Source organism: Moschus berezovskii, chromosome 11 (genome assembly GCF_049115385.1).
Source record: "Moschus berezovskii isolate FMDL1 chromosome 11, NW_MosBer_1.0, whole genome shotgun sequence".
Classification (NCBI taxonomy): Eukaryota; Metazoa; Chordata; class Mammalia; order Artiodactyla; family Moschidae; genus Moschus; species Moschus berezovskii.
In genome coordinates this window covers 11,289,123-11,304,265 of record NC_142470.1, presented here as the reverse complement: position 1 = coordinate 11,304,265, position 15,143 = coordinate 11,289,123, and the positions used below count along the sequence as shown (strand labels likewise).

Sequence of the window (15,143 nt, the reverse complement as noted above, 5' to 3'; positions counted from 1 at the left end):
ATGCCACTTAAAACATTGTCCCCAGTTTTACTGAGAAATAATTAACACACACCACTGTATAAGTTTAAGGTGTACAGCACGATGATCTGACTTACATATTGTATTAATCATATTATGAAATGATTAATGCAATAAGACATTTTTATTGTGAAAATATACACAGGACAAAACGTTTACTGACAATCATAGCTAATTGATTCTGTTGATCCAATATATTCTAATTGTACTGTGATATAATTTGCAACTTATTCCCCAATGTGCATGACCTCAGAATTATGTCTTTTTTACCCACAGAAGTTCTTACAGGATACAATTCTCTTGTATATGACTGAATCCAACTAGTATCTCCATTTTAATATGATTTTGTTTCTAGATTGACACCACTTATCCTCTGAATTTAAAAAATAAATATTCCAGCAAATATCCTATTATCACCAATGTATCACTTACATGTGACAGCAATGAAAAAACAAGTGCAAAGTCTTTTGCACTTCTTTTGATGGGATACTTTGTGAAGATTTGGGGATGAAGTGAAAATATTTTTTAGTTTTTACAAATCATGGAGTCATTCTAAAACTACTTGACAAAGTATCCCATGAAAAGAGGGGCAAATGTGCTTTTTCCACCTTCTTAAGAAGGACAAACAGGGTCTTTCAACATCGTAGCACCGTGGAAAGGACCAGCCTGGCTTTGCCAGTCTCCTCACAAGGCCTTGAGTCTAGAGAAGAATTGCCAAGGCACTAGTGGCAGAGACTCTATTAAATCCCAACTCTTCTGTGTTCTAGCTGAGTGACCTGGGACCTCTCACCGCGGGGACCTCTCTCTGGGTCTCATATCCTCTCCCATACAATGAGGACTACACGAGACAACACACATAACATAGTGGCTGCCTGACATGTCATATATGCTCAGTAAATATTAGCAAAACACAACCAAACCAACTGAAGGACTGGCAGGTCTGTCCTCAGGGGCCCTTTCTGCGTTGAGTCTGAGATTGCAACATCATCTTGAACACTGTTTGCCCTTCTGTGATAGAATGACTCACCCCAGCTTGGGGAACCCTCAAGGAAAGGCTCAGGGCTGATTTATTTCTGAGTCCACAGCAGCCAGCACAGAGCCAGCCTCAGCGAGTGTTTGTTGAATGACTGCTTGCCGATGTACTCGCAGGCTGTCTGTGAGTATAGAGTCCTGCTGCCCGTTTCCCTACCTGCCCTCCTTTTCTACATGCAGTCAGCTGTCACTTTCCACCACTCGGGCGGGCGGTCCTGCTGCCTGTTTCCCTACCTGCCCTCCTTTTCTACATGCAGTCAGCTGTCACTTTCCACCACTCGGGGTTGGGTGTTCCTCACCCAGTCATGCTGGATGTTTACTGCCATCCTCTTCCTCTATGCCACCCCCTCTGCCCTCAGCCTTACTAGATGAGGGCTTGCTGGCAGTGGCAAGGCCCTAACACAAAAGGGCCTCCTTGGTTCCCTACTAACCATTCCACACCTGTGGTCAGTTTCACACCCTCTCTACCATCCTGGAGGTAATTAGTGTTATATTTTTCCCCTCACCTCCCATGAATAATACTTGAGAGATAAGGAAACTCAGGCTCGGAGGGATGAGGTGTCTTCCCAAAGTCACAGAACAGGATGTGATGGAATTAGGATTCAAACCTAGGCAGGAGGAGCTGGGAACCTGGGCTTGCAGGGAGAGTCCTCTTCACTCCGTGGGAGCCCCTGGGTGGCCTATTTGTCCTTTCCTTCCGGTTCCTGCCCAGTGGTCTCAGGGCATGAGACCCACCCAGAGGGGAAGGAGAAGGAGTGTAGTCCTGAACCAGGCTCCCTCCCTCCATCCCCAAGTAAACAAAGCCCAGGTTCTCCCTTCTAAGTGGGGACTTTCCCAAAGTGCCAGGCCTATTTCCTGGAGGTGGGACAAGGAACAAACAAACGAGAGACCCAGAAACTGAAATGGAGAAGAGAAAGAATCATCAGGCTGGGTTTGGGCTACAGTGTAGAAAGACAGAAAGAAACCACAGAGAGAAGAGGGGAGTGCGGGGTGGGGGCTGTTGAGAGGAACGAGAGCAGAAATGGGAGAGGGAGAGGGAAAGAGAAAGGGAGGGGAGCGGGAGATTGGCCGAAGCAGAGAGTGAGAAAAGAGAGGAGCAGGGCCCCGAGTGGGGAAGGAGAAAGAGTGGATGTGAAGACCCCTTGCAGGGCAGTGGAGGGGGCAGGGCTGCTGGCAGCAGCAGAGGCTGTTTCCGCTGCACCCCTTATCAGCCTGCTGCCAGATGTTCAGATCCGATGCCAATGTCAGAGAAGTCCATAGTGCCGGGTCAAGGCCGTGGCCAGCAGGAGCCTCAGCTGCAGTGTGGGGAGGAGGACCGGCGGGACGGCAGTAGACCTGCTTGCTCTTCCCCCTCTCCCTCGTGGCTCTTCGGGCTTGACCACCTGGTCAGGGTGGGAGAGACCAGGTGCCTCTGGGGACTACTTCTCTAGTCTGAGAGCAAGGACTTGTGGAGGCAGAGTGGGGCTCCTGGCAACACGTGGAAATGTACATCCTTGCGCACCACCGTAAGCAAAGAAGCACATGGACACAGACTCATGCACGTGCATGTGAGTGTGCAAAGCCACACGGGGGACCAGTCACAGCCCTGCTCATCGCTGCTGCACCACAGCACCTCTGCTGGAGCCCCGCTCTGCATGGAGAGCTTAGAGTCTGCCCACCCCCACCCCCCCGAACCCCTTCACCTGAGCCAGGACTGCAGCCAGAGCTGGAGAAGTGACTCTGTGGCTGGCAGGGTTGCCAGGGCCCACCTTGCTCTATGAATGGGAATCCGCATGCCCTCAGGACTGGGCTGTGGGTCCTGAGACCTTCTAGACTGTGAGGCCTGGAGGAAACTCCCAGGAGACACAGGAACTGGGCGTCTGGCAGCACTGGGGCTCCAACCTTGGGCCCGGGCCTCTCCGCCATGCTCCTGGAGCGTGCAGCCACAGCTGGGGATCCCTTCCTGGGGTAGTTTATCTCATACTGCACACGCTTGGCCCTCAAGGGGTGACCCAGCCTTGCTCCCCACATTCCTCTTTAGCCGTGCAGCCGGTGGGCCCCACACAGCCCTGAAACAGGGCCTGTACTTGGGGGTGGTCAGCAGCAACCACTCAGGCACACTCCACTGCCCTCTTGGCCCCAGCCCTGTGCAGCTGTGTCTTTATTTCTGCTTTTGCCTCTGAATGTCTCTCTGCCTTTGTCTCTGTCACAGTCAGTCTATCTGTTTCTGCCTCCATCTTTCTCTGGGAATATCCCAGCTTCTAAGATCCTTGAGTGGGACCAAATCTGGGGATACTCTGCTCTTCTGGCTCACGGTGGCCAGCCTCTATGGGAACGTGTAGGAGAAATCAGGCTGCGGGCGAGGGGACAAAGATCTTGAGCAAGTGGAGGCCTAGACTTGCAATGGGTGAACTGGGGCGGCCTGAGCAGCAGAAATCCAGACCCCCTCCCACCCACCTGCCAGGAGACAGCCCAGAAAGTGGACACTGGTCAGGGCCTGGAACTGGTGGGCTCCCATGTATTAGTGAAGACTCGGGGGTGCGGGGCAGGAGGAAGCTGGAGCTGGAGGTCTCTCAGCCTGAGAGCCTCCTTCCTGTTTGTAGGGAAGTGACTGCCTCAAAAAGCTGCTCAGGGGAGAGGAGGGAGGCCATGGCGACTTCCGGGAAGCTGGCCAAGGGCCTGAGGCCACCCTCCCTGTGCCCACATGGGGCCTACTGGCCCTGGCTTAAAATAGTGCAGTTCCTCCACTGCTGCTGCCACTGAAGCCCAGCCCAGAACTCGAAAAGCGCTGCTAGCTGCTGCTCATGCTACCAGCAGAGGCCTAGAGCTGAAGGGATTCAACCAACTTTCTAACCCTCCTCAGACTGAGGCTGGAGGCTGTCTTGACAATGTGTGCGTGTTTGGGGGGGTATTCAGAAAAAGCAGGCGTTCCTGGGTCAGAAACCCTGTTTTCAAGTCCTGCTCCAAGACTGACCATCAGCTGTGGGACTTTGGTCTGTCTTGTCTCTTTGAGACTCAGGTTCCACTTATGTAAAACAGGGTGAGTGCCTGGCTTTTAACCTAATGGAGCCATAGGTAGACCCCTCAGAACTTTGCCAGTCATACAGTAGACACAAAAAACGGGAGTTCCTTTTGCCTCTCTCGTGGGCCGTGCCGCAAACTCAGCCTGACGAAGGGCCTCCTTGAAGCTTTCCTTGGTTCCTACACTGCTCCCAGGACTAGGTGTTGAACAGGGAAGGTCTGTGGAGAGGGAGTTTGCAGGGAGGGCAAGGATGGGGCTGTGGTCTCCATGGTGAGACTTGTTGCCAAGGGAACAAGACTCCAAGAGCCCTGGGTCTGACAGTTGGGCACTTTTGCCACAGGATCTCAGAGAAGCTGATTACCCCTATGGGCCTAAAAACCTGGTGGGCAGCCAGGCCAAGTGCGAGGAGGCGGCTTCTAGATTTCCTGGGTTTCTGCTATTGGGAGGATGAGGGGCTGCAGCTCCCTCCCCTTCTTTTTAGGGATTGACATCACAGAGCCTCTCCTTTGAACAAGCTACAGTGAATCCTCCTTAAACCCCCAAGACACAGACACTGTCATCTCCATTTATCTGACAGGGGCAGTGAGGATCAGAGAGGTATCTATCTGGGCCAAGGCCACCCAAGGTAACGGGAGTGGAATTAGAACTCAGGTGGTGAGGCCCCTGGTTGATGTGCATGCTGTCACACAAACTGCCTGACGAAAGTGACCCGAGGGAGGGCTCCATGGAGTCACTTCCGACCTCATCCTAACACCCTCCCCTGCTCACCATTCTGGGGGTTTCTGGCTCCAGACTCTGACACCCAGAGCTGCCAGCATACCCGTTCCCTCCTCAGTTATAGAGATGATGTTACCTCAGAGGATTTGCATAAAAATGAATAAGGAAAGGGTTTCTGCAGATGCTGATAGTGGGCACCCAATCAGTGCTGGTTTTTATTCATTCCTGAGGTTACCTGCAAGTTGTATAACCTTAAGCAAATTACTTACCCTTCTGAGTCTTGGTTTTCTTATCTGTAAAAATGGGATCATTATAGCATCAACTTCATAGGATGGCCCTGAGGAATCAGTAATCAAATGCACATAAAATACTTTTCTGTACAGCACTTAGCTTTGCTCTATATGTGTCAATTACTTTATTATTCTTTACTTCCAGGTTATTGCCTGGCATTCAAAAAAAAAAAAGTTCAGCATTAGTTAAGCAGCAATTTATAAATTTAGAGCAGTGTCCTAAATTTATTCCACGGAACACTGTCCCAGAAGAATTTTACCAGGAGGAAAGAATGATCCATGGTCAAATACTTTTGGTAGACCCTGGGAAATAAGAAGTTTTCTTCAGGTAGGACTTCTCAGAGCCTTTAATATGTCATCAAAAGTTGGCAACCAATAAGAGGAAGGTAGAATAAGTGCAGTATTTCCCGGATTTTTGGCAGAACTCCTACTTATTTTTTTTCTGCCCCTTCATGGAGCCACATATGGGTTATCTATGTTCTGAGAAACCACGACATATATTTGGGACAGCAATGCTTTTCAGATCAATTTGGGTCTGTTCATTCATCTCTTATAGAAATTAATCCTTTATTAATTTAATAGTTTTGTTAAGAGCAAAAAGTTCAACCAAAGGCCATTCTTGAGCTTTGTTACAAACTCCAGACATTCACATTCAGCAGTGTTTGAGCTGCTAAGGCCAAGCAGGGAGGAAGCTTGTTGTAACTTTGGTATCAGATAGACCTGGAATCAAAAGCCAATTTTGTCACTTACTCATGTGTCATTTGGTGCAAATGGCTGAACTTCCTCAAGCCTCAATTTGCTTACGAGTAAAATGGTGTTGAGATCTAAACCTTGCAAAATTCTTGAAGATTACAGGAGACAGTGTATGTAAAACACCAATCCTAGTGCCTGGCACTCACTAGGCTTTCAGCAAATACATTCTCTTTCTTGCACCTCTGTGTCTTATCTGTTCCTCTAATGGGGCAAGGAAGAATCTAATAATTAGTTCTGCGGCGTTTCCTTTATTCTAAACCATCTCTTTCAAACCTCAACGGCTCTCTGGTTGCTTGTGCTAGAGCAGGCTTGGGTATGGGAAGGCAGCTGGACTTCCCCTCATTTCACACATGGGATTTAACAGACTCTGACCAGACTCCTCAGCCTTTTAGGAAAAGTTGTATGTATTTTTGGCTGTGCTGGATCTTTGTTGCTGTGCGGCCTTTCTCTAGCTGTGGCAAGTAGGGGCTGCTCTCTAGCTGTGGCGCGGGGTCTCTCTGGTTGCGGAGCACGGGCTCTAGGGTGCTAGGGTTGCAGTAGTCATGGAGCACAGGCTTAGTCGCTCCGCGGCATGCGGGATCTTCTCAGATTCAGGGTCGAATTTGTGTCTCTTGTGTTGGCAGGCAGATTTTATCAACTGAGCCACCAGGCCAAGCCCAGACTCCTCAGCTGTCATCCTTCCAAACTGAGGACCTTTCATCTCTCCCGTCTGTCTTCATCTTCATAAAACCCTCAAACCAAACACTGCCACTTCTCTGACTGTATGGACTACAGGATTATACAGGATGGTTGGGCAGATCTTAGGTTCAAGTCAGGACCCTGACACTTCTTGTGTGACTTGGGCACATACCTTGACCTCTCAGAGCTTCTGTTTTCTCAGCTCTAGGAAATTTATTTTCTGGAAAAACAAGTATTAACTGGTTGGACTAGAGTGACAGGCAGGCAGGCCACTCAACAGCACACTGTGGTCATTGAGGTTTAACTCTTTCCTGAGATGTAGCAGATGGCTTTCCTTCCTCTAACTCTTCAATGTGGCATTCAAGGTTCCCAAGGGCTTCTCCAGCCTCAGCTCTCACTAAAACTCCCACCTGCCCCCATTCCTGCCATGGCAGTCCCTTGTTATGTCTGGGTATTTCATGTTTCTCACTCACAGCTGGACCTTCAAACATGTTGTTGACTACTTTACCTGCTCTGTCCTCTTCCTGTCTGGGGACTTTCTTCAAGGCCTACCTTTCTCTAATACTCATCTGTGAAGCTCATCTTGAGTCCAGGGACTTCTCAGGGCTCCATTTTCTCAACTCTAGAAAACCTCCTCTATCTTCTGGAAAGACACGGATTGGCTGGCTGGAGCGCAGTGACACACAGGCCCGTACACACTGGCATGCATCAATGCCTCCTTAGTTACAATCGTGATCCCATGTGCTTGTGTCTGCCCCTCCCGCCAGACTCAGTTCCTCTGGTTGTGCCACTTTCTGGCAGGTTAGTGTCCCTTCACCAGTATTTAACTTTCGTTTCTTCATTTACACAGTAAAGGTAGTAATTCTTGAAGTTCAAGGAGGTTCAGGTCTGTGAAGAGTTCCAACACAGTGCCGAGCACAGGTCTGAACGCAGAGCCCACTCCTTAGAACAAGCCATCATCCCGCCTCAGAACCCCAGACATGCTTCACAGACAAGATGCCGTGTGCAGAAGGATTCACATTTATTGGTTCAAATACAGTACCTAACATTCGCTAAACATGCATTTCACACTAATTGGTCACATTTCCACAGGTAGTCAATTCACAGAAAAGGGCCCATTCCTTGCCAGATGGCAGGGTGGGAGGTAGCAGAGGGCCTGGGTAGCAGAGCCCGCCAACTATCACTTGGTCATGCAGGACTGATGGGAGTCAGGTTGGCGGGCAGCCCTTGGCCGGCCCTTTGGGGACAAGGGCTCAGAGACATCCTGTTTACTCGACTCCTGTACAGGACTGTGGGTAGAGGCGGGCCTTGGGTAGGTAGCCCAGGGGAAGGCTCATGGATGCACGTGCCATCGGAGCTCCAGAAGGTGGCGTCATGGGAGGTGGTACTCCCTGTGCCTTGCATCATAGGAAGGAAAAGGGGAGGCCTCTTCAAGGGGGTGGCTAGTCCCTGGCTGGGCAGGTGGGAAGGACTCCCCAGACATGGCCCAGACATTACAATGTAGCCACAAGCCCCTATCGCAGGCCTGGGATGGCAACACAGACAAAAACACCCAACACCCCAGGGCAGGCAGGGTTTCTTTCTCCACAGAAACATGTAAACAGAGCAGGAGCTACAGTATTCTTTTCCCACAAGATTCCTCAGAGAGGAATAGACCAGGATGTCACTCAAGAGGTAGTTTTTTTTTTTTTTTTCTTTTTCATGGAAATTTGAGTCAACAACATTATCATCTAAGACATTTCAGAGCAAGAAAACAATGGTCACCAAAGGGCAAAAATGATCCTTTGGCTGGCAGGGTTTGGAAGACTAGCCTCCACCAGTAAGACAAATTTTTTCTTGGGCTTGAAGCAAACTCTGGCCCGATTCATGGCTTCCCTTTGAGCCTGCAACTGATTCCTGAGCAGGCTGTAGCCCATTGAGGGCTGCAGGCTGAGAAGGGAGGCCAGATGGGTTCTGGATTAGGCAGAGGGACCGGGCATCATGTGAGCCGGTAGAGGCAGGGTCACTGTGGTTCATCTTACAGGACAGACTGAAGTCTTCCCAAGTCTCAAGGGAGCCCAGCTCTGGTCAAAGAGAAAGCCCCAGCATGGTCTGTGGGGCCCCTGCCTCTGAGGAAACAGTCCAGGTCTGGCTCTTAAGCCCAGAAAAGAAGCTGTTGCTTGTGGTAGCCAGGAGATGGGTTTCTGGGGACCCTGTAATTAAATACACATCCCTGAGCTGTGGCCCTAGAAACCCTTGCCTCAAGGCTAACCAGTTTCCAGCACCTGGTGGAATGATTGCCGTTTCTTATCCTGAGACACAGATAAACATCATTTCACAGACACTGGACATAGATGCATCAAGCTGAGAGAAAGGGGAGGAATGATCAGACGCAAAAGCAGAGGGGAGTGCAGGGGGACTCTCATGGATCAAGTTGGGAAAGTAAGAGTGGTGGGTTTTTGTTTAGTATTTTTTTTCCTTTTTTTAAATTTTTTTAACTTTAAAAAATCAATAAAGAAAAATTTAAAGTTTAATAAAAGGATTGGTCTAAAAAATTGGATTTCTCAAAACAACTGCAGAATTTTAAAAAGCAACAAGAAAAGAAGACACAGACCAGGGGCCCAGAGCTAAAGACTGGGAACCACTGCTCAACTTCCTGCCCTGCTGGGAGGCCAGTCTTTTCACTTTGGCCAAACTTGGACATGGCCTAGATGTTGCCAATACTGGGTTGGTCTGTCTCCATCTGTCCCATTCCCCAGTAAACTGAGAACAAACAAACTAAGGTAAGAAATGGGCAGCAGAGCAAGGAAGCTAGCTCAGAAAGCCCAGGGCTTTAAGGACCTGGTGATATACTGGCCATGGCAGGACTCCCTTCTCTGACAACGGGTGGCAGGTGTGAGGCAAGGTGCTGTGGAGTGGGTGACTGTCAATGATGCCATGGAGACCCCTCAGTTGCCTCTACCCCTCCTCCTCTGGATCTGCTTTCCATCCCTGGAAGTTTGCCCACCTCACTATGCAATGGGCCTGGGGGATTATCCTCTGAGACAGGTGGAGTGCTTTGAGACAGGTTCTGGGGAGTCTCTCCAGACTTGGTAAAACCACCAAGCCTGTGAAAGACTCCAAAAGCTGACATAGGAGCCAGAGAGCGTGAGTTGTGGGTAAAGTTCCAAGATTCCAAAGTTTTGTCTTGGGTCAAGAAAACATGCAAAGGGAAAGGAAGAGAAAAGCTTGTATGTTTCAATGCAGTGCAATGATTGGGATTCTCCTTTAACACACAGCTTTCAGGGTCATATTTTTATGGTGGAAAGGTTCTCACTCAAAGTGAGTGCTATTGGTGGCAGGGGCTCAGAGAGAGGACAGAAGAGAGGGGAATTACAGACAAGATGCACAACTTTTTTCTTTTCCACTAGCAAAAAGGCTACCTGTTAACCAAACATCATGGGAAGAAAGGGAAAAAACAACACATCAAACCTCCCCCTCCAACCTTTCTCTGTGTCCTTCAAACTGAATTCACAAATACATCTAGTGGCTGACCTAATGTCTCCACACAGCTAGCTACACTCCTACCTTCCTCTCATAATACCTGAGTTTGCGACACAACACAGTCACTTTACCCTGTTTAAAAAAAGCCCACGTCATAAAAGGACTGGGTGCAGAAGACATTAAAGGCGGTCCACAGGTCAGGCTCCGGCTCGGAACACACGGCCACTTGGCTCAGAGATTTTGCAGGGCTCTTGGCAATGAATGGGCTCTTTGTTCTGTGGAATCTGCTGCAAACATTTGTAAAAATGGATTTGTACAATGGCAACTTGCAGAACCTTTCCCCACTCCACAAATTAACAACTTGTTCTGTTTAATGCTGCAGTATTAAAGAGATATGTTCCTGCCTCATCAGAGAGCAATTCCTTTCAGTACCCGACCCAACCAGTAAAACACTTAAGAGAAAAACAATTTCAAAAAAATAATCATAATTTGACCGATGGAGGTCTAGCAAAGAAAGATAAGCACACAGGAGCTGACTTGGAGAAGGGGTCTCTGACATGTGCATCCTCCCCTACTTTGAGGAAAGTGGCTCGGAGTCTGACCTGTAGCCGAAGACTGTGATCTAGTTTGGTTAAATAAAAGATCAGAAAAACAAAAATACTGTGAAATAAACAGATACACACAAATCTTTCCATTGACATGTGAAAAACACTCTGGTTGGAGCTGTTCCTGAGGAACGTGTCTCTCCTTTCCTTTTTTTTTCCCCCTTTCTCAGAGCAACTGGAGAAACAACATTCAGAAGTAATGCTCTGAGTTTTAGATCCATCAAAGGACAAAGTCTTCACTCTCTGTACCCGTAACAATTCACCGGAAAGAAAAAATTACAATCTGACACAGACTACCTGATACGCACACAATGTGGTGGCCCTCTGAGTAAGTGTGCTAGGCTGAGCTGGGAAGAGAGCAAACAGCCTTTGACTAAACAGGCAAAAAAAGAGGTCCTGTAGGCCCCTCAAGCCTACCCAGGGACGTACCCAGCTAAATGGCCTGTCTGCTGCACTGGCTGTGGGAGGGACCTGGGTTTAGGCAGGGACAACTGCTGCAGTAAGGCGGAGAAGGAAAAAGCACCTGAAAGAATTCCACGACAGACCTGGTGTGGCTACTGGCCAAAGCCAAGAGGGTAAGGAACGTTTCCTGGGACTAGGTAGTGAAAGAATAAGGCGTCAAGGCCATACCTGCAGAAGGGGCAGCCAGGCCTTCAGGATCATGAGGTAGTTTGAAGCCCCTCCCTTCCCTTCCAGGAGCTTTGGACTCTAGCCCTCCAGACCTTGGTCAGCCAGGCCACTGATACTCTAAGGGGCAGCTGCACCACTCTGGGTCTTGGGCTTATTATTCTGAAGAAACCTGATCTTATTTTGGGAGAGATTAGGAGAGCCTGGAGTAGAATGTAGGGGCAAAAATTCTGGTCAGCAGATGGGCGAACGGTCCTTCCAGCTGTTTGAGAAAGAGTGCAGTTTCTGATTCAGATCTGGAGGTGGGATGGGATGGGGTGGGGACAGAAACGGGACCTCCAAAGGAGGAGTGTTCATTCTATGAGCAGTCTGGCTTCTGTCCCACTAACCTCTCAAGGTGAAAAGAGAATAAATCAGTAGTGGGCATCAGGATTTAGAACATGACATTTTGTTCAGCTGTTTTTTCAAAGGGTCAACAGGAAGTCACGTTTATAAGGGAGAGGTAATGAGTGTGAGGAGAGTAAGGAAACTAGGTCACTGTGAGTCCCAAGATAGCTTGTAGGCTAGTCCCAAGGATCAGCTTATCACCAGGGCTTTGCTTAGGTGAAAAGGTGACAGTGGCAGAAATTAGTACTGGTGATATGCATGGCGGGGAGGGGAGGCCCCAGAATGTGGTGTGAGAATAGAAACCCTTCTCCCTGAGGACTCGCTTGGAGGGTGGACACCTAACTTAGATTTTGGTCACTGTGCCCAACTCTCAACTTTCACGCTTTCCAAAGAAAAGAGATGGTTAAATCCTCATCTCTTGATCTGTTCCCAATGTCTCACCCACTCTGCTTAGTAAACCTCCTAACACCACTTCCCTTTTTATGGTGTGCTCTTTTAACTGGTAATTCTGTAGCTAGAAAAAGGCAATTTGCTCTCTGACAGACAAACATATGAGTCTGCTGAGAACGTGTGGAAAAAGTAGGGTTGTTCACACCCTTCCCTTTCCACTGAGGTAGTCATCTTTGTCAACATTATGGAAATAGTCATCTCAGCCCCATCCCACCCTCTCCCTCAAAATACAAAAGAACTATCTCTAAACAACGACAACACTGTAACATTACACATCTTCACATTCTGTAAACTGCAAGGAAATGCACTGGCTGCATTCACACAAAAGCATGTGCATCATGTTGAAGGCCATACATTCAACTCTGTCGTGAAATAAATATATAGAAAAATGAGGTTAAAAACGAGACAAACAAACAAAAACTCTTCTTGCTGTGGAGGCAACTGGCAACGCGTGTGCACCACAGCCTCCATCTTGGTCTCTCTGGCTCTTTCTTCCGGAGCCTGCCCTGCCCACCCCAGGCGTTAGGGTTGGCCTGAGAAGGGGTGCTGGGGACAGGTCACTCCTTGCCCACACTTGTCTTGCAGGAATGCAGCACCACCTTAAAGAGGAGGGGCAGCTGCTCCAGGGGAACATTCACCATCTTTCCTGGGAAAAGGTGGAAAAAAAAAAGTCAGCTTTGGCAGCAGTGAAATGGTGTGTTTGCTTCCTCTTGGGCTGGTAAAAGGAGAATACTGCCTTTTTGAGTGACCGGGGCGAGGAAAGTGCCAAGACTATTACAAAGGTAAAACAGACAGGGCTAACATTCTAATACTTAGCCCCATATCGGTGTCCTAGGGAGTCCAGTAATGGTGCAAGCTATAAATGTGGCTATTATCCAAAGAATACTGAACTCTGTGGTAGGTGTTTAAATACATTATCTCATTTAATTCTCACAATATTTCTGTATGATAGATATTACTTTTTATACCCATTTTACAAATGAGGACTCTGAAACTGAGAAGTATTCTTAGATGTCCTCTTAGAGAAACTTATATCCTGTTTCATTTCCTAGCAGAATCTTTAACTAGCATTCTATAAAACATTGCTCTTCAGAATGGTATAATGGGAATAAAATGTACTGAGGAGTGAGGTAGAGTTTATAGGGGAAGATAAATTGAGAAATTCAGGGTTAAAATAGGTTTGCTTGTTTTAAGTTGGAGGACTTCTAAGAGCATGCAGTGTGCTAATATACTTTGCAAATACATGAGGCTACAGTTCTCCCTGACAGAACCCTAGAGTTACCGGGCAGTTTTTTTTTTTTTTTAAATACTGATGACCAGGCTCCACTCTGTTATCAATTAAGTCAGAATCTCTAGAGGTACAACCCAAGCATGGGTATTTATTAAAACCTTCCCATGTAATTCAAAGGGCTGACAGGGTTGACAACTCTGCCAGTTCTGTGGGGGAGAGTGGGATATAATTTCTAACCTATTTCATAAAGCAACTGATTCATATCTCGTTTGGAAGAACATAGTTTTGAAAATGCTGAGACATAAACTATCAAAACACTCCTAAAATTCTACCAGTTTATTTAGGTCCAGGTCATATCTCCCAGATTAATTCTGTGGCCCAAAAGCTAAAAATTGATTAGATTGAACATTTTTTCCCTTCAAAACTGTATTCCTTAATTTTACAGAAACAATCTTAGCCCAGATGTCACAGTTCTGAGTTGCCCCTCAGTATATGCTAGATAACTGTAAACAAGATTCTTTACCAAATGAAGTAAAACAACAACAGTAAAAGCCAGGATTTTATATTGAAATAGACCTATTTAAATGTCAAGAAGCTCACAAGGGGGTCAAGATCACAGAACAACTATAACAAAAGTTGCTTTGTGAACACAGGATCTTTGACAATTATTTTAAAGATACCACTTTAAGTGAAACATTCTCAAAAATCTACATGCAATTCTACTCAATAAAATTCATTTTAAAAATTGAGATATAGTTAGTTCACAGGCTGTAAAACCCACCCTTTTAATGTATATAATTCAGGAAATGAAGTTAATCTAAAAATCTTTGAGCCTGTTTCCTCATCCATAGAGTGGTCAACCACAAGTCTTGCAGAAATTGTTCTGAGATTGAATAACAGGCCACCAAGTACCCTGCACTTTACAGGAGCCTAGGAAATGTCAGATTCTCTTCCCTACAAAGAAAAAACAAACTTCTCATTATAACGTAAATTTTTATGAGGGCAGGGCTAGTACTTCTTTTATTCAGCTGGTGATGGGCCTGGCATAAGCATCCTGAAAACACTGCTTTCCTCATTCCCTTCACAAGTTAAGAAAAGCAAGAAAGGATTGGAAGCCCAGGACCCATTACCTGCAATATAGCGAATCTCAGGTAAGCACATCATGAGGTCAGGAAAACGGTTCGGCTGATGTGTATATTTATACTCAGTGAAATCCTGGCAAATGTACCAATATCGTTTGTTCAACTGTTCCAGTTGCGAGGCACTGGTCAGACCCCTGATATCTGTGAAAAAAGATCACAGGAAATGGGAGGGACTTCCGTCAGCTCCTTGAATATGTGTATCTTTCATTGAAAAGTTATTAAACATTGTCTCAACAGGGGATATTTTTTTCCCCCTGACATGGAGGAATAAAAGCTCTGGGTAAGAGAAGAGAAATTAGATAAATGAAAAAATTATCAAGGACAATCGCTAGACTGAGCCGCTTGAGGGCTAGGCTGTCATCTTCCTCAACTTCATACTCAGCTCCCAGCACAGGGTTTGGCACAAAACAGGTACCAGTGGATGCTGAACAAGAGATTGAGTAATTTCCCAATTTATCCTTCACAACAGCTTTAAATTTGCTCTTTGCTGAACTCATTCAGAAATCATGCTGACACCTATACCCTTATGCTTGTACGTACACTCACACATGGTCTCCTGTGTGCTTCTACGCGGACTATTCTACCTGGGCCACTGGTCTTCTACTGGGTCCCTCCAGTTTTTGTTTTTTTTCTTCATATAAGCGTATCTTGTTTTATTGTGCTTTGCTTTACTGCACTTCACAGATACTGCATTTTTGACAAATCGAAGGTTTGTGGCAACTCTGTACCAAGCAAGTCTATTGGTGCCAT

The 15,143-nt window shown here is 47.1% G+C and overlaps 1 protein-coding gene across 3 annotated transcripts in view; it reads right to left on the bottom strand.

Moving 5' to 3' along the window:
• Positions 1 to 6,233: 6,233 nt before the first annotated feature.
• Positions 6,234 to 15,143, bottom strand: part of NR6A1 (nuclear receptor subfamily 6 group A member 1) — a 232,995-nt gene continuing 224,085 nt past the window's right edge. For all 3 annotated transcript variants that reach the window (XM_055399847.2, XM_055399848.2, XM_055399849.2), the window contains 2 exons: positions 14,382 to 14,534; positions 6,234 to 12,666 (listed from right to left, as the gene is read on the bottom strand). In XM_055399847.2, coding sequence (XP_055255822.1) covers positions 12,578 to 12,666; positions 14,382 to 14,534 — 242 coding nt within the window. In that variant the 3' untranslated portion in view covers positions 6,234 to 12,577. The remainder of the gene's footprint in view (positions 12,667 to 14,381; positions 14,535 to 15,143) is intronic.